Genomic DNA, 23,605 nt, shown 5'->3' with positions numbered 1-23,605 from the left:
TTCCTGCTGCTGCTGCTGCTGCTGCTGCTGCTATACACAGGACCATGCCTCTCAGCACAGCAGCCCAGAACAGTGGGCCCAGCATCACTTCAGGACTCATTAGAGATATAGACTGTCTGGTCCCATCTGAATGAATGAAACAATCTGCATGTGTATGTTCATGGGTATGTGCACCTGTGTGTGGAAGCTGGAGGCCTACATCAACTGTTTGCCTCAATCTCTCCACAGTATTTTTTTTGAAAGAGCATCTCTCATTCACCAGGAGCTCATCCATTTTGCTATATCGACTGGACAGCAAGCCCTAGGGACCCTCCTGTCTGTGTCCCCAGCTCTGATGTTACAGGTACACTTGACTTTCAGCTTTCTACATGGTCCTGGGAATCAAACTTGGGTCCTCATGTTTAGGCAGCCAGTGCTTTAACCACTGAGCCACCTCCCCAACCCAGAATCTGCATTTCCCCGTGATCCTTGGGTGGTCAATTTGTTTATTAAGAACTTAGCAGGTCCTTCAGCATCCCTCTTATATTTTTCCCCGAAGATGGGGAGGCTAGAGAGATCAGAGATCATAGGGTTAGAAAAGAACCACAGGTTCAACTTCGAATTTTGTGGAATTTAGTTTAGAGAGTATTCTTGTGTCTTTAAAAATGAGTCAGAGCTGGGCAGTGGTGGTGCACGCCTTAAACCCCAGCACTCGGAGGCAGAGGTAGGCGGATCTCTGTGAGTTCGAGGCCAACCTGGGCTACAGAATGAGTTCTAGGAAATGTGCAAAGCTACATAGAGAAACCCTGTCTCAAAAAAAAAAAGAAGAATAAATAAATAAATTAATTAAATAAAATGAGTCAGAACTTTCTGGTGACTTTAAGGCTTGTATTTTGTTGTGTGTATAAATATTTTGGGGCTGCTGGGGGAATGCTTCATAGATTGCTTTCTCAGATAGTAAACATCATATTCCCACCCTGAAGGGGTTAACTGACAGCCAAACCCTGCTCCCACACATCCACAGGAACAAAGGATGACAATCTACACAGCCAGGGGAGGCTGGAACATGATACACCACCCTGTGACTTGAGGCTCTTTTCTTTGTGATTTTCTTTCCTGGTTTGGAACCTGAATTTCAACTGCAAGGAAGGCCATGGAGTGATATGATCACTGAGTACACATGGACCTTGGACCTTGATAACTGGTCAGCAAACCCTCCCTACTCCCACATCAGCTGCCAGGCAACTGCTGGGGTCTGTGTGTGGCTGCTCTCCACACTCCAAATGTTAGCCACCAGAAACCAAACCACAGCATTTTACAGGTGCTCTGTGGCCCCATCCCCAAATGATTTCCAATCTCTCAATCCTGTTGGGACAGTGGTCAGAAAGCTTGACAATGGCACCTCACTCCCACTGTATTATTAAACTCTAAAGCTGATTCCAAAGTTAGCTGTGTCCAACACATACCTCCCAAACCTGCCACACTGGAAAAAAAATGTACTAATTTCCCAGATCCCAACAGAGTTAGCCAATAAGTGCTTATCAGGTTCAGTATCTCACAAAGTTTTGCACTAAATACAAGCTAAGACCATATCCATTTTAGATACCATAAAAGATGGCGTCACTTCTCGATCGACAGAGCGGTGAACATATATTTTTCCATTTTGTTGATCTTCTATAGAGAATAAACCGATCTCTGGAAATTCATCCACACCAGGTCCTCTGATTAAGTATATCAGTGACACATTATTTGACATATTATTGAACAGCTGGAAAGGAGGAAAATAGAAAAAAATTAAAGGAACCTGCTAATAAACCATGGTGATCTTCAAAAATCAGGGCCAAGAACTGAGGCATCTTTCAGGAATCTAAGCAAGCCACCATGCTTCTGAGGGGTTGTGCTAAGAAAGCAGAGGGCTCAGCAGAGATGTAGGAGCAAAGAGATTGGGCAGAGGCTGGAGAGCGGACTCCATGGTTAAGAGAGTTCACTGTTCTTCCAGAAAACAAGAGTTTGCTTTCCAGTTCCCATACAATTCGCAACTGCCTGTAACTCTAGCCCCGGGAGATCTGATATCTCTGGCCTCTGTAGACAAATGCACTCATGCACACAAACCTGTACAAGAACACATAGACATGTGTCATTACAAATAATAAAAATAAAATCTGTGACTGGAGAGCTGGCTCAGTGGTTAAGAGTACTTACTCTTCTGTTCTTGCAGAAGACCAGAGCACCCATTTCAGGAGGCTCACAACCAGATGTAACTCCAGTTCCAGGGAGAGTCTGTTCCTCTGGCATCCACAGACATCTACATTCTTATGCATGAATGCACTCGTGCATCCATATGGGGGTGCATGCACGTGCGTGCACACACACACACACACACACACACACACACACACACACAATTAAAATAAAAATAATTCTTTTTTTTAAATGAAATAAAGATATGGGTTGCATATTGGACTGGAATAGAGAAACTGGAAATAGCACAGATGTTTATGAGATTAGAAAGAACCACACACTGGGATGCCCATTCCATGGCCTCAGACACTGCTGCCCTCAAGAAGGTTGAGGATGTGTCCTGCCAGGAAAGTCTGGCAGCCACACCCTTAAATGAGAAAATTGAGTCACAGAATGGTACATGCTCTGTGATCTTGGCCCTTTAATACACATACACATCCCCAAATCTGCATCAAAATGTCTGGAAGAACACATACCAATTTGTTAATGTGGGCTTTCTCTTGAGAGAAAGAGAAAGAAAGGCCACACCTAACTTTTCTTGGAGAGAAGTTATGAGCAGCCCTTGGTTGATTTGTATTCTTTTTAAAATAAATTACTATATCATCATCATCATTTGTGAGTGAGTGTGTGTGTGTTTGTGTGTGTGTGTGTGTGTGTGTGTGTGTGTGTGTGTGTGTGTGTGTGTGTGTGTACACATGCCAGTGGAGATCAGAGGACAACTACCAGAAGCTCATTCTCTCTTTCATCTACCTGGGTCCTGGGGATCAAATTCAGGTTGGTTGTCAGGCTTGGCAGCAAGCATCTTTATGCACTGAGCCATCTTGCCTTCACTCCAAGTAATAGAATTGTACAGGTGTGTACTACCATACCCTATAGCAATGTGGGCCTTTAAATAATCTCCCCCTATAGTCAAGAATGAAAAAAATAATAAAAAAATGCATGGGACCAGTGAAGCAGACCTGCATGTTAGAGTCATTCTCATTACAGTTACAGGGAGAAGCCACCAGCCCAGAGGCACACACTCAGATGGTCCCTAGAAATCAGTCATCAGAGTCCCAGCTCAATGTCCTGCTGCTCGTCTTCACTGCCTGGCCATAAGTCAGGCAGGCTCACAGCAAGGCAGCTGTCAGAGCCCTTTCTAAAATAAGTGGTGTGACCCTGGGTTCTTTCCCTAAAGAGATAATCAATAAATGCCAGCAGGAATCCTTTCAAGACCCACTCTTCTGTCCAGAAGGGACATGCTGTTTCCAGAGGTCAGAGTATGTCCTTACCTCCCCAACAAGTTTGGGAAAGGGCCCTGGGTCTTCCTCTTCCAGTTCCAAGGTGGTGAGAACCCATCTTCTCTTAGATCGCCGTAGAGCCTGGTGGCTCTGTCCCTACAGGGCACAGGATGACAATGTCAGTGAAGACGGTGGGGAGGCTAGCAGACTGCATCTGTGGCGTCTGAACTTCATAGCTGGGCACAGAGCTGACTCAGTGTGAGGATTCTGTCTCTCACACCCAGAGCAACCACCTGAGCTTGGCCATTGCAAGTGTCTGTCCTTTTAACAGCTGCTGTCATTCCTAAGAGTGAGGCACAAGCTACCCACTGATTTCAAAAAGTTTGTGAGATAGCTTTAGGAGTTATGCATTCATGGCATTAAAGGCCATTGTCTACCAGATATGAATGTGTGGCCTACAACAATAAGCCAATAGCCTAATGAAGAGAAAGTCATTCCCTTCATTAGTCTCTCAGTTTTCCTGAAATCATTGACAAGAAAGTTTCCAATTTGTGCCCACAGGCTTTTAATTTTAATGTCTACTAGTCTCCCTTTTAACAAACACACACATATATATACAGACACATACACAGACACAAACCTCTGAATTGAACCATTCCATCCTGGAAGGAAACTCATTAAACTCAGGAAATAAATAACTCATAAGTCTCAGGAAATCCTTGAAACTTACAGGATACATAAGGTCCCTTCCTGATTTCAATGTTATATAAGCAGAAAGGAGTGCTAAGTAGAGGGACCTTTCAACTAATCGAGCTACCTGTAAGTTTTACAGTGAGCTTCAGGGCTCTAACTTTCATGAGCCATCACCCATGCTGGGTGGGCTTTCACTGAGAGCTGCCTTTGAGTCATCCTGTTTATAAGTACTCCTAACCCATGCTCTTGAAAGTAACTCCAATAAACTCATTGGTTCACCAAGTTGGACTTTGGTGGTATCATTACTTTGGGATGCCTGATGTTGGTTCCCTATTTGGGCTGCATAGACATTTCTTCTTGTCACCCCAGGAATAGTGTCACACAATATAAACACACACACACACACACACACACACACACACACACACACACACACACACACTAGTGTTGGGGAATTTGATCTTCAAAAACTAATAGCCAGGACCATCTTAATAAGAACAGTTCTGGATACATAGAAGAGACTCTCAAAAAGATCAGGCCTGGAGAGTCTTCAGACCTCACCTGAGATTCCAGCCCCACTTTCCTGTCATTCCCCCCAATTGTGCCCTAGCTGAACACAGTCTTTGGAGGAGCTATAGCTTTTAGGACAGTGGTTCTCAACCTGTGAGTTACAACCCCTTTGACAAACTTCTATCTCAAAAATATATTTACATTATGATTCATAACAGTAACAAAATTAGTTATGAAGTGGCAACAAGATAATTTTATGGTTAGAGGTCACCACAACACGAGGAACTAACTGTATTAGAGGGTCACAGCGTTAGGAAGGTTGAGAACCACTGCTTTAGAGGGGAGAAGTTTAACTGAGGTAACTCTACCTTTGCTGCTCTGGAGAAGTTGTTATCCATGCTGGGGTTGGAGGATGTGATGCAGCCATTTGTGGATCATATACTTCCTGTCCATAAACCCAATGAGCTAACTGGTTCATGGCGAGACTTGGGTAGAGCCATTTCCTCGTTCTACCACTGATGCCCTGGCTGGTTAAGGAGACACTTGGGTAGAGCCATTTCCTCGTTCTATCAATCACTGATGCCCTGGCTGGTTAAGGAGACACTTGCCACATCTCCCCAAGAAAGTGAACTGAACTCAGACAGTATTAGATTTAGACTCTGGCATCAGGTATTTGCCGGGCGAGGGAATCTAGACAGAATGCAATCCCATGGTTTGCTTCTCCTTATGTCCATTCCATAGCTACCATCTGCTTCTGTCAAGGTGGATTCTGGCCGTATTAACTTTTCTCAAATTCATTTTATTTGTCATAAAATTAATTTTTTAAATGACTTACTTATAAAGTGAACGGATAGAAATAAAAACACTACAGGTTCTCGGTTAGTATGAGACGATAAGTAGAGTTCACGGTGGTGATTGTCAGTCTGCCCACACTAAAGCCTGAAGGGATCAGGCCTGGCACAATTTCATCTAATAAACAAGGAAGCAGTGAGGACAAGCCTGCAGGCTTGCACCGTTAGCTGGTTTCTGCTCTTCCCAGGCTTCTCACATATTGGTTAGACATGGAGGTCTCACTGTCCTCTTTCATTAGGACTGACTTTCCAGTCCCACCAGTGTGATCATAACCATCAGCTTCTTATTGGAAGCTGTTAATGACTCTGGTATTAAAAGCAAAAATGACACTAATTAGTGTCATTAATGAATGTCCTTAGCCGTGTCCTACAGCAAATGCATGAAGTAGCACAAATACCTGGAAAGAACTTCTGCAGTTAGATTTTTGGTTCATGGTTCTAGGGATGGAACCCAGAGCCTTCTCCTGGGTTCTAGGCAAGCTCTGTACTGCTGAGCTACATCCCAGGCCTGGGCTTAGTGTCAGGCATTATGATGTCTTGTTCATTGCATCTCAATTTATGATCACCTTGTCCCTAATCACAGGGAAGTGAACCAAAGGACTCTGGTGTGTCATTACCAACGGAAGGGAGGCCCAACCCTGAACCACCCCATTTTCTGCCACTGAAGGAGACAGCGCTAACCTCAACTGGCCAGGGTCAGCACAAAGCCTGACATGCATGTGTAGGAGTCAACACCAAATGTCAGCTGACTATGGGACTTAACAGGGCTTTTCTGTGTCCTCTCCTGTTCCTTAATTTACAATAATTGGTAAAATAATAGAACTTCGCATTTTCACTGGGAATTCCTAGTGTGTGATTGTATTCCAAAAGCCTCGCCCCACCCCCCACCCCCTACCCCCCCACCCCCCCCACTCCCGCACCAAAAAAATCCATATGCAAGACCACAGAAACACAGAAAGACAAGTCCTGCAATGGAGTCCAAAGCTAACAGTAAACTAAAGTGTGTGTTTATTTGAGATAGAATCAGAGAAAGTGTGATCATGTGATCAAGCAAATGGGATAAAAATTTAACAATTGGTGAATTCTCATAAAAGGTATTTTGACGGGCCAGTGAGATGGCTCAGAATGTAAAGGCGCTTGCTGCACAGGCCTTGGTGTCTATCACATGCATATGCACACATACACACAATTATAAAACTCAAAAGATGCACCTAGACCTGAGGGTATAGAAGCAGGTCATGGCCGAAGGGGCCAGAGCAGAGGACACATCTGTGGCGCTTACTAAAAGTTCTGCAGGGAACATCAGTAATGCAGCTTTAATGGGCTGTCACTCATGCTGGAATGGGGCTTATTGGTGATACAGCTGCCCAAGAGTCACCCATGCTCCTGTGGACAATCCCTCACCCACTTTGTTCCTGTAAGGAACTCCAGTAAGTTCACAGACTCACTGAGCTGGGCTTGGTCCAAATTAGTTGTTTGGATGTTGCCACCATTTTGTCCAAGATGAAGGCATTTCTGTTCCCCTGGGGAAGTTAGGGCAGTGATGAAAGCTCATTCAATTATACTCAGATTTCATATCGGAGGGAATGGTTGGGACGCTTTCACTGTCAAGTTCGGGTGTAGTCTCAAAAGAGAAAACCCAGAATTCCCTATTGAAAGTACTCAGATCACTCCGAATGCAAGCATGTGGGAGGCCAGAATCTCTGCACATCCTTGCACTGAACAGCGTTCACAATCGATTAAACACAAATGCAGCAGGAGAACCCAGCTGTCTTCCGCTAAGCCAGACATTCAAATGACAAAGCACAAAGTACAAACAGCACCGCTCTTCTCATTAGGCAGAATTGAAAAATACAGTTATTTTAAGTAAAACTCTGTTATTCATCTTCGTGTGTGATGGGGTTATTGTTCTCTTTAGTGAATTAAACATGGTTAAGATTTGTCAGTTTTCATTTCTAACATGTTATCCGTAAATGTAACTCATACAATCTAAGTCTCTAGGACTTGATCCTAAGTCACCATCATCACAGTCAGTGAACCCAGATCCCACCAGGTCACCAAGTGTGGCCACGTAGCACACGTGGTATCTATCTTAATTCAGGATTATGTGGTGACACAGTGGCTTTGAAGTTTCACAGGGAATAAAGACACACTCTACATATGTCCATTTGTGGTCGGCTACCTTCAAGGTGGTATGTGATATTACTGGGTCATTTTATGTTAAAGATAACTGTTGTTATTTTGTTTTGCTTTATGATATTTTGTTTGTGTTCTGACAAATAAAGCTTGCCTGGGGGTCAGAGCTCAGAGCTAGCCACTAGTTAACCATAGAGGCCAGGCAGTGGTGGCACATACCTTTAATCCCAGCACTTGGGAAGAGGAAGCAGGAAGATCAGGAGTTCAAAGGCACCCTGGACTACACAAGATTGAACCAGTATAAAAGAGAAACAGAGCCAGGTGGTGGTGGCGCACGCATTTAATCCCAGCACTAGGGATGTGGAGACAGGATCTCAGTCCACCATTCAGTCTGAGGATTCATAGAGTTAAGTTTCTAGTGGCTGCTGCTCTGCTTCTCTGATCTTTCAGCTTTCACCCTCGATATCTGATTCCTGGTTTTTATTGTTAAGACTAATTAGGATTGAAAGCCGGGCGGTGGTGGCGCACGCCTTTAATCCCAGAACTCGGGAGGCAGAGCCAGGCGGATCTCTGTGAGTTCGAGGCCAGCCTGGGCTACCAAGTGAGTTCCAGGAAAGGCGCAAAGCTGCACAGAGAAACCCTGTCTTGAAAAAAAAAAGAAGACTAATTAGGATTGAGCTTCTGATAACAATGGCATTTTTCCTGCCACAGACTATATTTCTATTTCTATCTATTTACCTAAAGGAAAAGAGTTGTTTGTGCATCATATGTATATATTCATGGCAATATATGTTGATTTTTTTTTACTCTTTGCTCTTTTGGGGGGCCTGCCACCCAGCTCCCAAATAAGTCACATGAAGTCTTATTCTTTCTTATGAATGCCTGGCCTTAGCGTGACTTGTTTTTTGTCAGCTTTTCTTAACTTAAATTATCCCATCTACCTTTTGCCTCTGGGCTTTTATCTTTCTCTATTCTATTTACCTTTCTTTATTTCTTACTCTGTGGCTGGCTGTGTAGCTGGTTGGCTGGTCCCTAGAGTCCTCCTCCTCCTCTTTTTGCTCCTAGATCGCTCCTCTCTCAGATCTCTCCTTCTATATATATTCTCTCTGCCTGCCACAATGCCTATCCTTTCTCCTGCCTAGCTATTGGCCATTCAGCTTTTTATTAGACCATCAGGTGTTTTAGACAGGCACAGTAACACAGCCTCACAGAGTTAAAGAAATGCAACGTAAAAGAATGTAACACACCTTTGCACCATTAAACAAATGCTCCACAGCATAAACAAATGTAACACATCTTAAAATAATATTCTACAGCATATGTATGTGAAGAACAGAAATCCCCCTGCCTCTTGTTCCCTAGCCCTGGGATGACAGGTGTGCACTATGTGGAACTCAAGTCCTCATGTATACCCAGAAAGCATGTAGGTGGTGAGTGCATCCTGCCTCTAGTCCCAAAGAAAGGATTTTCAAAGTCTTTGACTTCCTAAGCCTTAAACCAGTATGTTAAATACACAGCTTAGGGGCTAGAGAGATGGAGGCTCAGCAGTTATGAGCACTGGCTGCTCTTACAGAGGAGGACCTGATTTCTATTCCCAGCATCCACGTGGTGGCTCACAATCATCTGTAACTCCAGTTACAGGGAATCCAACAGCTCCTCCTGACCGACATCAGCACCAGGCACATGTAGTACACAGACATCCAGGCAAAACACCCATATACAGAAAATAAAAATGATCTTAAAAAAATTAAAGAAGAAATTGCATTTCTTGTAAATGAATGCAGAAATTGATTTTGCTTCTGTTCCAGGCTTTAGGGCATTGGCAAGGACTGTGTGAAGTCTCCTGTCTCTCTCAAGTCCTTTAGACTAAGATGGGGTCTTCAAGTAATTGTTCACTCTCTAGCTGTGTAGATTCATTTTGTCCTAACAGCACAAATGGGCCCAGCCAACAGGCAGGGAAAGCCAACTGGATCTTCCAAGAGACTTAAAGCATGGAAGGTTTATGCTTGGCCAGAGAGGTACCTGACATCCAGAGCAGCTCCTGTTGGTTTTCTCTTCTCTTTGTGCAGCCTCAGAACAGCTCATCTGCATGATGCAGGGAGACTCACAATTGTCCCCTGCTGCTGAAATGACTCTGTAAGAGTGCCTATTACACCTCCATTCGGGACAATTGAGGCAGTTCCTCCAAAAAGGACACCACTCACAGCAATTTGCATAATGCTCTCCGTGCTGATAGAACCATCCCCAAGCTGGCTTCCCCAGTTGCAGTCTACCCAGGCTGTTTTATCAGAGTGGCAGGCAGGCAAGCTCCACAGCCCCCACCCTACATGCCGTTTCACAGATGGGACTGGCCTTGGGCCAGGTCACCAGTGTCCTTCAGGCTTACCTGGTCGGGGGAGCCATGATATCTTTTGAAACAAAAATTTTCAAGAAGAAAAGAAAGAAACAAAGGAAGGAAGAAAGAACTAAGACCCTAAATATGAAGTATTCTTTCTGGAAATTATTGAAATAAATCAATCTCTCTTTCTCTCTTTCTCTCTCTCTCTCTCTCTCTCTCTCTCTCTCTCTCTCTCTCTCCTCCCCCCATTTCTATTTCTTTGTTTCTCTCTCTCTTCCTTCCTTCCTTCCTTCCTTCCTTCCTTCCTTCCTTCCTTCTTTTCTTTCCTTTTGACAGAGTCTCATACAGCCTAACCTGGCTCAGTCTTGCTACATAGCCAAAGATGGCCTCAAACTTCTAATCCTCCTATCTCCCTACACAATTCTAGGGATTAACTGTTGTTGACCATTGCAATGGCTGGTTTTGTGTGTCAACTTGACACAAGCTAGAGTCATGAGAGAAAGGAGCCTCAGTTGAAGAAATGCCTCCATTAGATCCAGCTGTAAGGTATTTTCTCAGTTAGTGATCAATGTGGGAGGGTCCAGCCCATGGTGGGTGGTGCCATCCCTGTGCAGGTGGTCCTGAGTTTTATAAGAAAGCAGGCTGAGCAAGCCATGAGGAGCAAGCCAGTAAGCAGCACTCCTCTATGTTCCTGCCCTGTTTGAGTTCCTGTCCTGACTTCCCTCAGTAATGAACAGTAATACATGGAAGCATAAGCCTAATAAAATCTTTCCTCCCCAACTTGCTTTTTGGTCAGAGTTTGGTAGCAGCAATAAAAACCCTGACTAAAACCATCATGCCCGGTTTATATGGTACTGGGGATTGAACTCTTGGCTTTGTGGGTGCTAGGCAAGCACTCTACCAACCCAAGTCCAGATATTTAAAATTTCAAATGTACAATTCCAACTCAAGGAGGATTTGAGGTCCTAGAAATCAGCATTTTAAATTCCCATGGGATATTTCTGTACAGATTCCTTGTCCTTCCACCTGTACCTAGCTGCTGGGCTCTAGACTCAAAGTCCAGTGCACCCTGAGGATGAGGTGTTCTGGCCCGCACTTTACAGTGTGGCAGTCACTGGCCCTGTGGACCTCACTGAATACTTGAAAGGTAGATCGTGCACCTATGGGATTGAATCTTAGATCAGACTTAAATGGAGGTTAGGTTGCCACCTATAGCTACTGATGGCCACCTTGCACAGTGAAGACAATCCTGAGGCACAGCCTTATGGGCCCAGGCTTGAATCCAAACCCTGTCCCTTTCTTCAACAGGCAAATGGTTTAATCTCCCTGAGTCTGAGTCTCATCTCTAAGATAACACATAATTGCGTACTATTGTGTATATGGACTCCTCACAGTAGTGCCCATCAGTGCTCTTGATGTGTAATGTATACAAAGCACTGAAGACCATTTAAGAAAGCTAGAATAAGAGAGACCCTGCAGGTGTCGTGACAGGCCTGGAAATGAACTGTTGAAGAGGTTCTGTTTAGACTGACTTCCTCAACCTGGATCAAACTTTAGGGAATCTGATGTCAGGCAGTTTATTGTCAGTAAATCTAAACACAATATAATTTTGAAAAAAGGTTTCCTTGTGTAATACAATCTCCAGTGAGCAAGGAAGTGTAATTACATTGAGACTCAACTCAGGGTACATGTCATTTCTTCCAAAAAGAAGAGATCTAGAGATAGATACCTGTATTAGCTTAAGGGCCTAGAGAAGGTTCCGCCACTATTATTTGGTAATACAGATAGTGTAGAGGCAATTTGGGTTATTAGGCACCTCTGGTCCTGGGTGTGGGAGCTTGGGGAAGCCCCTGGCTGTACAGATAATGTGTCATTTAGATTACTAGCCACCTCCTGTCCTGGTTGTGGAGCTTGATATGCCTGGCCCAACAGATTACATAGACCACCAGGCTATTAATCACCTCCAATTTCCAGCTTTCTGGATGGAAGAACCAGTTTTACATCTTTTCCTGTGTGCTTAGCATTCCTGGTTTCCCTGGAGATCTGTGGGTGCAAGGACCTTCATGCTCCCGACAGTAGAAGAAAGGATATTGGATGTTTTCACCATTAAGAATATTAAGAACGGCAATGGATTGAGGTGATGGATGTTCCTCCTGATCTGACCATTCCACAATGGACACAGCAATAGAATCATTATACGGCACCCTGTAAGTACGACTTTATGTTTTTAATATATCAGCTCTTTACTATTTAATTTTTTAAAGTGCTTAAGGAGGCCAGTGAGATGGCTCAGCAGGTAAAGGTCCAAGCCTGATGACCTATGCTTGACCCCTAGCACCCACATGGCAGAAGAAGAGAACACATCCCTGAAAGCTATCCTCTAACTCCACATACATGCCTAGGCATGCACAGGCCTGCTCACACGTGTGCACACCACACACACACACACACACACACACACACACACACACACACACCTGAAACAAACAATATATGTAAAAAAAATGCTTCAAACAGGAAGGGCCAAGTATTTGCCTTTTCCTATGGAAGCCTCCAGGCAACCTTTATTTCCTCCTGTACCTCACAGTCAATTTGGATTCAACTTAGCCAAAACTGACCCTTTTACCTCATTTTCTCACAAAGCATCCCTTCTTCAGGACTCCGTAATTCAACAAAATATGGTCACTGCTTCACTCTCCAGGCCTTCCCCTTGCTCAGCTCCACAGCCAACCTCATTTTCATTCCCAGGCTTCCGTGGGCCTTCCAGCCCTCTGTGCCCACCTCCAGGACTGATGGTCTCCACATTTCTACGAGAGACACTGGAATATCCTCTGGAGTGACTACTCCTGTCCCTTCTCTCCCTCATGTGTGGTGGTATTGTGTTCCCCAAAATATTGTGCACCCTAATAAAATTATCTGGGGTCAGAGACAGAACAGCCACTAGATACAAAGGCTAGAAAATGGTGGCACTCACACCTTTAATCCTAGCATTCCAGAGGTAGAAATCCCTCTGGATCTCTGTGAGTTCAAGGCCACGTTGGAAACAGCCAGGCATGGTGACTCACGCCTTTAATCCCAAGAAGTGAGCCTTTAATCCCAGGGAGTGGTGGCAAAAACAGAAAGATATATAAGGCGTGAAAACCAGGAACTAGAAGCATTTGGCTGGTTAAGGTTTCAGGCTTTCCAGCAGCATTCAGCTGAGATTCATTCTGGATGAGGACTCAGAGGCATCCAGTCTGAGGAAACAGGATCAGCTGAGGAACTTGCGAGGTAAGGTGGCTGTGCCTTGTTCTGCTTCTCTGATCTTCCAGCGTTCAGCCCAATACCTGGCCTCAGGTTTGATTTTATTAATAAGAACTCTTAAGATTCATGCTACACTCATGTCCCTTCTTATCCCTCTGCTGGGACTTGAATGGCACCCCTAAACATGGATGCAGAAGTCCTAGCCCTAGTACCTGTGAACAGGAAACTTCAGGTTTCATCAAGTTGCAATGAAGAGTTCCAGGTATGCCCTGATCAGTGACAGGAAGAGGAAGCAGACACCCAGGAAGAAGGCTGGCAATGACATGGGCAGAGACTAGACTGATGTGGCTGTGGGCCTTGTTAGCAACAGCCAGAGAAACCAGGAAGAGGCTCCGAATAATTCTACCAGAGGGACCGTGGTCCTGCTCTCTGTTCAATTGCAGACACCAGGCCTCCAGAATGATGACCACATGTTTCTCTTAGTTCAAGATACCCAGCTTGTAGTACATGCTTTTCCAACCCACTCTCTGTATTAAAGCTGTGTGATCATTTGATAAAATGGTTCTCATTATATGGTAGCAGAAAGTCCCACTAGGAAGCCACTGTTGTTAGGACAGAATCTGGCTGCTCTTTCCCCACATAGCCTGCCTCAGGTTCACCTCTGACAGCCCTAGCACACACTTCTGCAGCACCCCAACTCTTGTGTTCCTGGGTGAAGCCCCAATGACTTCAGTGGGCAGAACATAGTTGTTAGCAATGCTATTATTATTGTTATTATTATTATTATTATTATTATTATTATTATGTGTATGCATTCATGTAGGTACACATGTATGTCCATGTGGAAGACACAGGTCAACATCAGATGTCTTTCTCAATTGCTTTCTACCTCATTGATCTGAACCAGATCAACCGTTAGGCAAGGCTGGCAGCCAGCAAGCCCCAGGGTCTGTGTTTGCCTTCCCAGACACGTACCTCCACACCTGACTGTTTATGTAGGAACTGAAGATCTGAACTCAGGTCCTCATGCTTCCGTGGCAGGTACTTAACTGACAGCTATCTCTCTAGCTTTATGATGTTTAAAGATCATATTTTTCAGAATTTTAAAGACAGTCCCAACCACAGAACAAGAAGATTTCCTTCTGGTCTAGTTTTATTCTTTGAAAAAATCTCTCATCTCTGGCCTTTGAATCCTTCCCAGCCCAACCTGAGGTTTCTTGGGCTCTTGGGACTAGAAATGACCAACCAGGAGGACAGCTTGTCACTGGGTGACACTGAGTGTGGAACAAAGTCACAAGCCTACAGAACGTAGTTTTGACTTTGTCATTTGGCTTCATGTCAGAGTCATGGAACTATTATTAACTGTTAGCCACTGGTGATGGGAAGTCAGTTTTTTATAAGCGTGTAGACCCTGGTAAGTTGACCATACCCAGTGGGAGGCCACACGTCCAAGAATATTTGGACAACACAAATTCTTCTTCTTTTTTTTTTTTTGTACACAGATCTGGGGGCTAGAGAAGAGGGGGTAGATATAGGAAGAGTGGAGGAAGGGTGAAATTGATCAAAATGCATATGAAATTCTCAGAGCTTTAAAAAAAAGGATAGCAGAGCTGGGTGGTGGGGTCTCAGAGGGAAACCAGTACGCACACACCTCCCCAGCAGAACAGCACTGGTTGTTGGTGTGGGGATTAGGCATGGGGTGAGTATGCCTGTCCAAGGTACTTGCAAACAGAATTTGGAGGAGTCTTGAAGGCATGGAGGGGTTGCACTTTTCCCCCAGCCAGTCCTGCACCTTCTGAACATATAGTTCGTCACCAAGGGAAAGGCCCTGCATTGTTGTTGCTAAAACCTACTGATTCCTCAGAACCCCCTGCCTCTAAGTTATCCTAATTCCCTGGAGTCTGCTAAACCCCTTCAGACAAACACTGAGGTATAATCCACAGGAGGATCGCACTTTCCTGCCATCCTTACTTGCGTGGAGGTTAATTAACCACTCGGGCACTGTGCTAACACAACAGAGAGGGGATATTGCCATTTCCTTGAGAGACTAGTTGAGGGTAGGTGCAGGTGTGAGGGAAGGGTGGAGATGGGATTTTATTTGCAATATACTCAAATCCAGGCTAACATGGGGTAATAAAACAGGGTTCTATGAAAAAACATAGATGAGATGAATGCACTGATTAAAAGCTCGACTCTTGACATGGTGAAATATAACCAAGGTAATTCTCCTAACTCCAAGCAACTGGCACCAGGCAAGGCATCCACTTTCAAAAATGGGGCTCTGCTGGAGTGTGAGTTTGCCAAGACAGAACCCCCTACTGTGTTTGGTGTTGTGTTCAGTGTCCATCCAAGTGCCTGGCCCAGCTGACATCTAACTAGAGATTGAATGAACGTAGCCCACTTCCTCAGTGGTTAGGAACACAGAGAGAGTGCTGGAGACACCACTGGCCAAGCGGGAGCCGTCCGTGGAGTCCCCTCCCTCATGGCCATGCCCACCAAGCCAGTGAAGCACACGTTTTAGCTTTATTGGCAAGTAAAGAAAACACAATATCAAGGTTTTTGTTTTTGTTTGAAGTCCTGACCACCAGCTGCACTGCTAGAACAATCAACCTAAACTCTGGTTTTCAAACCTCGAGGATGAGGTGGACTTGGACTGAACTGAGGATCAATGTCAGCTTAGACCAGACCCCCTCTGGAAGTGATTGGCCTTGGTTGTTACTTAAGCATTTGAGTGTACTCCCATCTACAACTGCTGCCTCATCTCTGTGTGTGTCTGTGTTCTATGTCTGTGTGTGTGTCTGCCTATGTCTGTCTGTGTGTGTGTGTGTGTGTGTGTGTGTGTGTGTGTGTCTGTATCTGTATCTGTATCTGTATCTGTGTCTGTCTGTCTTTCTGTCTGTGTATGTCTGTGTGTGGTATGTCTGTTTGTGTGTGTGTGTGTGTGTGTGTGTGTGTGTGTGTGTGTGTGTCCATCTCTCCCTTTCTCTCTGTGTGTATGTGTGTGGGGGGGAGTGTCTGTCTGTCTGTGTATGGTGTCTCTGTCTCTGGTATGTGTGATTCAATTAGAGTGTGAAGCGATCTTGGGAGGGGCACTAGGATAGGGTGACATGAAATCAGAATGAGGCTTGTGTGGAGGGAGGGAGAGATTGTAGAAGGGGAGCCAGGGTTGAATAAGAACAGAGCACACATGAACATGCCATGATGGAACCAGTCTCTTCACATGCTAACTTAAAACATTAAGTTTTTAAAAAAAGAAGACACAATTTTCTCTCCCCACTAACAGAAAGGAAGCCCAGCAGGTTACACCCAACAACCACATGTAACACAGACTGCCACTGGAACACAGGACACTGGCTGCCCACTGGAACACAGGACACTGGCTGCCCACTGGAACACAGGACACTGGCTGCCCACTGGAACACAGGACACTGGCTGCCCACTGGAACACAGGACACTGGCTGCCCACTGGAACACAGGACACTGGCTGCCCACTGGTGGTCCCTGTTTTTCTCATCCTGTTTGCAGTGGGGTTATTTCGTGCCCCCACTTGTTTGTCTAGGTGTCTTTAATACACACTGCTGAAATTTCCTCAGTCCCTTTGAACCGGGCGTAGAAGTATTGTTAGGAGTTTATATTGACACAAGCTAACTGTGTGTGTTTCATAAATTGGTATCAAGTCCCTCAGCTGCTCCTCACTTCCTCGTAAGACGTGGATCTCAATCCCACATTTATATAAATTCTGGAGCCCCATGTGTCTATATTACTCTAAAGATGGACATCCCCCTGCTTCAGCTGAATGCCTGCTTCTCACCAGGTTCAGTTGGATCATGCTCAGTTATCCTGCCAAGCTCCCACCTATGCAACACGCAGTTCCTAGCTCCCACCCAGCTCACCTGCAAGAGCGACAGCAGCAGCAGCCAGGTGCAGCCTCTTATGTCCATGTCTGGGTGGGCACTGGACAGTCCTTGGAGCCTGGTGGCCTCAACAGGAGCCAGATACCTACTTTCCAGCCAGTGACATCTCTTCTAGTTACTCTCTTGAGTACTTAGGCCCGGACACTTCACTCCAGCCTCTGCCCGGCTTGCATTTGTCGGAGCAGGTGGGCTGATGGGCAAGGTGTAACCTCATCTGTGGCCAGCAGAGTCTAGGGGAGCGAGTGCTCAGATACCAAACTCCAGTCATGTGTGTACACAGAAAACTGGCTGGGTATCCAACCTCGGGGATTATAGCTGAGCCAGAAGAAAGACAGCCAGCGCCTACAGGAAAACGGGGTTTGTTTCTCTGTTTCTTGCTTGGTTTTTAGTTTCTAAATACAAGCCCAATAATCCCTCTATAGTAGGCAATTAATGGTTCTTATAATCACTCAAAACTGGAAAAACAACCCTGTTAAATTATAGAGAGCTATTACACACACACACACACACACACACACACACACACACACACACACACACACAGAGAGAGAGAGAGAGAGAGAGAGAGAGAGAGAGAGAGAGAGAGAGAGAGAGACAGAGGAGCGAGTGTTCATGGTGGTGGCTCAACCAATGTCCTAATCAGTCCCTTTTCGGTTTTCTAATTGGACACCTGCTGGGACAGACACTCAGTGGACACTGAACACAGCATGAAGCACAATAGGGAAGAAACCTGTCTTGGGGTGACCACATTCTAGTGGAACCCCATATAATTATACCTGGGGAAGATGTGTGAGGAAGAGAGAAATGAAGTAAAATCTGAACTTGAGCTTTGGCAACCTTAATAAATGAATTGTTCTCTCCTTATCTTGCCTAAAGTAATGACCAGCTTTCAGCAGGTAAAGTGGGTAATCACCCTCATCAGCTTCCTGTGTTCTCAGAGTGTGAGCTGCAGCTGGCTGTGTGTGCTGAACAGTTATCATTTTAGCTCATCTGATCTTCTTGCCATTGGAAGTGTCAACAGTGTGGCTGGCTGCTAGTGTTCCTATGCAGAGAGTGCGGGCTGCTAGGTGTTCCTAGGCAGAGAGAGAAGGGGGCTGCTAGTGTCATTATGCAGAGGGAGAAGCAGGTAACAATGGCTGAGTTTAGTTTGTGCTCACTTCAGAGCTAGCGGATTGTTCTGCACACAGCCTGTAAGACCCCCGAGCAGGGTCACAAATTTGGAGTTTGTCAAGTTGCATGAGTCATACCTGGGCAAGTGCAGTGCAGAGCCCCACGGGAGAAGAATGAGGCTGGGTTATAGGTTATAATACTCTGGGAAGGAATCCAAGGATGCTGGGAATGGCTCTGCTTTATACTTGTTCTGAGCTGAAATAAAAATGGCATTTTAATATATTAGGAGAGACCAAATTTTAAACACTTTTAAATATATCTGGGCCCAATGCCATTTGGGTATTAGGTGGCCCTTGTCCCTTAGGCTGTGGCCATGTCAGGCTCCAACCACACCAGCTAATGTGAACTAGGGGGTGTGCTTTCTAAACATTTGTGTTTCTAGTGACATCTAGCCCCCCCACCTGCTTCTCAGCCTAGTCTCAGATCTCCCGACCTCTGCTGCCCATAGCAGGAGTGAAGGAAGGGATGCTGCTTTCTGCTACTCGATTTCAGGGTTCCTCTCTGGGCCCTGGAGGAGAGGCCTGGATGTTCTTTTCTCATGCAAGAGCCCGATGGGAACATCTGGGATTCGCTGTTGAAGAATGGGTGTGAGTGCACACTTGACAAGTTGACCTGGATTTTTGCAGAGACCACTTATGGGATGGGAACTGCAGTGACAGCTAAACTGGGTTAGGACACATGCCTATGCCGTCAACATGGTCATTGCTGGTGTAGATGAGTAAACACCCAGAGAACGGCCATGGCTGGAGCTGAGCCTTCCCTCCTGTCTCCAGTGGGGCTCCTGCTGGCTGAGGAGGTAGAGGACATTACCTCAGATGGAGAGGGGTCTGTCGTGGCATGTGGTGCTTTCTCCACCAAGATGAGGCAGCAGAAGGCTGGAAGAACTTCTTTCCCCCACTCATTTGCAGCCTTTGAGGGGGAAGAGCCTGGAACCCAGGGAACAGGGAGAGACATCCCAGTGAGCAATCACAGCCTGCCATCCTTCCTTCACAATGGAATGGAAGGTAAGACACCAGGCCAGGGACACAGGATTCCAGCCTACTCATAGAGAGGAGAGACATTTGACATTGATTAACGTTGATAATAATAAACCTAATAAACTAGACTTCTTCAGCCAACCAGAGTGACTAGAGGAAAATGTATCAAGATGGGGTAACAGAGTAAAGGAACGTGGTTCAAAAATGGCTCCTGTTAGACATCCACTGGCTCAAGACGTCTAGGAATGTCCGCACGTGACCAGTCGATCACTGAGCTCAATGTCCAGCTCCTCACGGTCACAAGTAAAGCTTGACTCCAAAGAAATCTCAAGAAGAGATCTGTGTATGTGAGGTGGGTGTGTGTCCAGATGAGTGCAGGTGTGTGTGTGTGTGTGTGTGTGTGTGTGTGTGTGTGTGTGTGTGTGTGTGCAGGCATACTTACATGTATGTGTGGCAGTCAGAGGTCAACCTTGGGTGTCAACACTCATGAACCATCTACCTTATTTTTTATTTGTTTTTCAAGACATGGTTTCACTGGGTAGCTCTGGCTATCCTGGAACTCATTCTGTAGACCAGGCACGTAGCAGTAACGCCAGCGCTACCACCACCTGTTCACCGTGTCCGAGCGAGAGGTTGTGGATCAAAAAAACAGAGACAAGAGACAGCGGGTCATTCACCTCAGCAGAATGCAGAATACCGTTTATTGAAGGAGGGAGGAGGCCTTAAATACAGCCTTATAGCACAATGGGAGAACCCCGGAGGGCAGAAGTTTGCTACCGATGTTCTACATTCTTGCATCTAAGCTGTTAATGCCCAATATGCAGGATACACAAACAAGGAACCTCCGGTGAGCATTCAGGAGGAAGGAAACTGGCAGGGAATCAGCATAGGGAGGACATCTGGTCAAGGTCAGCAAGCAAGCAACAGCTACTCAAAACGGGGGACCAGGGCCCTACACAGGCATGCCTTGAACTCACAGAGATCTGCCTGTCCCTGTCTACCAATTGCTGGGACTACAGGTGTGTGCTACCTCACCCTACTTATTTTTTGAGGTAGGGTTTCTCACTGGCCTTGAGTACACTAATTATCCTAGGCTGGCTGGCCTGAAAGTCCCAGGGATCCTTCTGTCTCCACTTCCCAGCACGAGGATGGCTAGGGCCGCCATAACTGGGTTACATTTATCTGTCTATCTATCTATCATCTATCTATCTATCTATCTATCTATCTATCTATCTATCTATCTATGTAGATGTAACCAACGGTCTTATAAAATAAGAAACACAGAGCCAATTCAGAGAAGAAAGCCAAGAGGTCAGAGCTAAGAGCCTCACCCTTCCTGATTCAGGGATCCTCTCCAGCCAAGAGAGCTCTCTGTAAAGGACCTACTTCCTGTGTGTCTGTCTTTAAAGTCTTCCTGTTCTGCCTTGTCATTGGTTGTAAACCCAAACATGTGACTGCCTCGTCACTGCCCGAATGTACCGCCCTCCAGGTCCTTAAAGGCGTGCGCCACCGCCGCCATGCACTTGCTATGACTCTAATAGCTCTGACCCCCAGACAACTTTATTTATTAACATACAATTAAAATCACATTTCAGTACAAGTAAAATACCACCACATATCTATCTATCTATCTATCTATCTATCTATCTATCTATCTATCTATCTATCTATCTATCTATCTGTGTATGTGTTCATTAATGGTATACATGTATCTATCCATCTATCTATCTATCTATCTATCTATCTATCTATCTATCTATCTATCATGTGTATGTGTTCATTAATGGCACACATGTGCCCATAGTACACATGTGGAGATCAGATGACAACTTGTTGGAGTTGGTTCTCTCCTTCTATTATCTGGCTCTCAGGGATCAAACTCAGGTCATTGGGCTTGACAGAACGGGCCTTCACCCACTGGGCCATTTCACTGGCCCATGCCTGGACACTTATGTGAGTTCCTGGCCACAAACTCAAGTCCTTATATTGACTGCTCTGTCTCCCCAGCTCAAGAATAGACAAAACAAACACACAAACATAAATGAGAGCTCTGCTTTCCATAACAGTGGCATGACTCTGTAAGTCTGAGCCTGTTGTATACAGTGGCCAACAAGAGACGGTTACAAGCTCCCAAGGTGTATCTCACTGTACGCCCACTGTATCCCGGGTGATACTGTGCATCTGGAGCCCAGTGGAAATCAGCATTCAGAGGCCATGGTCAGGAGGGACCAGAGCAGATGAGATGACCTGCTGGCCATGGGATGTACACAACAAGCCTGTGGGCGCTTGCTGGGCACCTTTCAACTTTCTTGAAGGTTTGAAAATGCTCATTATTCATTCCTGCAGCACTGGGGGATGGGCTTCACTCCAAGTAAAATGTTTACCCACACCTAGCTGGCTGGACAGACAGTAAGCTTTGGGGATCCACCCACCTCTGCCCCCACACCTCCACCAAGAGCTGGGTTTACAAGTGTGCCCACCATGCCTGGCTTTTCATAGAAGTGCTGGGGGGTCAAACTCAGGTCTAAGTGCTTCACCAACTAAGCAATCTAACTAACTAAATAACAACTAACCCATTGCCTAGTCCACTTTTTCACCCTTTGCCTTTATACTTCTATACTAACAATACTGTTGGTAAACTCTTCAGTCATTTGTCAGAGTAAGTTTTGAAGGGTTTTTGGTGGGGGAAGGGTAGAAGGCTAAAAAGAGTGAAGGGGCTTTATGGGGCTTCTAGTTCATTTCCCCATACCAAGTTCTGAATGAAGATATACTTCTTTTTTTTTTAAAGGAAAAAGATTTATTATTTTAACTGTATGTAGATGGGTGTTTGCCTGCATGCATGTAAGTGCACCATGTGCATGCAGTACCCAGGGAGGCTAGAGGTTTTGGTTACCCTGGAACTGGAGTTACAGACAATCGCAAGCCACCACATGGGTGCTGGGGTCTGAACCCAGATCCTCTCACTGCAAGAGCAGCAACTCAAACCTATGCACCAGAAAGGCAGCCTTCTCCAGCTTCAGTGTGCCAAGGATTTTATTAAAATGCAGACTGTCCCATGGGTCTGGGGTGGTTCACAGTATGAATGGCATGAAACTCGGAAGCCTAACAGTAGCTACCGTGAAGCATTCATTACTGCTTTCCCTGCGGAGGCAGAAATATGTGATCCCATGGTCACCCAGGACAAGGGTCAGGGCATACACACGCAACAAGACAGGCAACACAGAAGCACACAGCTTTGCTAGTCTCCTTGACCAGGAGCCTTCAGAAGGACCCAGGAGCCTATTGTTTTGTCAAGGAAGCCTGCACAGTTATGTAGAAATGCTTATGTGGCAGGCTACTTGGGTTCTGTCTTTGAGGGCAGGAGACTATCTTCTCAGGCCACTCTTGCATAGAAAGGCAGTGGAAGGGGAGAGAAGTACTCACAGGTTTCCAGCTGCTTTGAGGTTCTAGTTTGTGTGGCTCACGTCAGGGAGAAGGGGTGCAGAGATCAGGCCGGAAAGGTCTTGCTTATGAAACCCTCTCCTTTATTGCACTGTGAGCACACCAAGGAACCACACTTCAGGGTGTCACTCCTAAGCCCTATGAGTTTACAATACTCAAGCTTCCCATTGCATTCACAGTGATCCATTCGAACATTCCCCATGTATTTACAGTGTTGTTATTGCTAATTACTTAACTACTGAATGGATAAGGGTGGGCATATTGAGTGATAGTTTATGGAAGTGGGTTCTCTGTGAAGATTTTTATAAATGACTTGTTATTTCACATCTGCTGGGCAGGGCCTTGTGATTAGGGAACATTCCAGGAGCACCAGGGAATCCTCCACTGTAGTTAATCGCAGCTAACAGTTCATTTATTCTCTGGTGGCAGAGGACAGGTAAGTGAAGAACCTGCTTTGTGTCGGGAGCCAAGCAGTTCTTTTCTCTCCCATTCCTTTTTGATTTTAGTACAAAGGTGTGCTCCATCAGAAGACACTAACAAGAATAATTCATCCAGGGTCTCAAAAGGTTTGGTCGCCACCTAGTGGATGATCAGGTAACAACCGATAAAATATCCGCCATTCATTGCCTGGTTTTTTTTTTTTTTTTTTTTAAATCTCCAACTTGGTTAATTTGGCTAATGTCAGAGAACCGTTTCTAACCCACCACCAGGATTGTCGTAGTTTGGCATCTTCAGAGGCACATACTTCACTGTCAGAAGGTGAGCTTAGGAAGAGGTGTAAAGGCCTCTGGGAAGGCTTGCAGCAGGCCCTGCCTCTCCCAGGACTTCCCTCCAAAGCCCAGGTAAGGTGTGAGCTCACTGTGCCACAGTTGCTAAAATTCCTTCCCTGGAA

The 23,605-nt window shown here is 45.5% G+C and overlaps 1 protein-coding gene across 1 annotated transcript in view; it reads right to left on the bottom strand.

The window, feature by feature from the left end:
* Nucleotides 1–17,152, bottom strand: part of Cdh26 (cadherin 26) — a 53,110-nt gene extending 35,958 nt beyond the window's left edge. Inside the window, exons 1-3 of the mRNA XM_052723740.1 lie at nt 17,105–17,152; nt 3,492–3,596; nt 1,586–1,747 (exon numbers count right to left, since the gene is read on the bottom strand). Of these exons, the coding sequence (XP_052579700.1) occupies nt 1,586–1,747; nt 3,492–3,596; nt 17,105–17,152 (315 nt within the window). The remainder of the gene's footprint in view (nt 1–1,585; nt 1,748–3,491; nt 3,597–17,104) is intronic.
* Between the last annotated feature and the right edge of the window lie 6,453 nt (nt 17,153–23,605).

The sequence above is a fragment of the Peromyscus californicus genome, unplaced genomic scaffold (assembly GCF_007827085.1).
Source record: "Peromyscus californicus insignis strain IS unplaced genomic scaffold, ASM782708v3 Scaffold_7__1_contigs__length_154581171, whole genome shotgun sequence".
Classification (NCBI taxonomy): Eukaryota; Metazoa; Chordata; class Mammalia; order Rodentia; family Cricetidae; genus Peromyscus; species Peromyscus californicus.
Note: the sequence above shows the minus strand (reverse complement) of the source record. Positions and strands in the feature narration are given on the sequence as shown.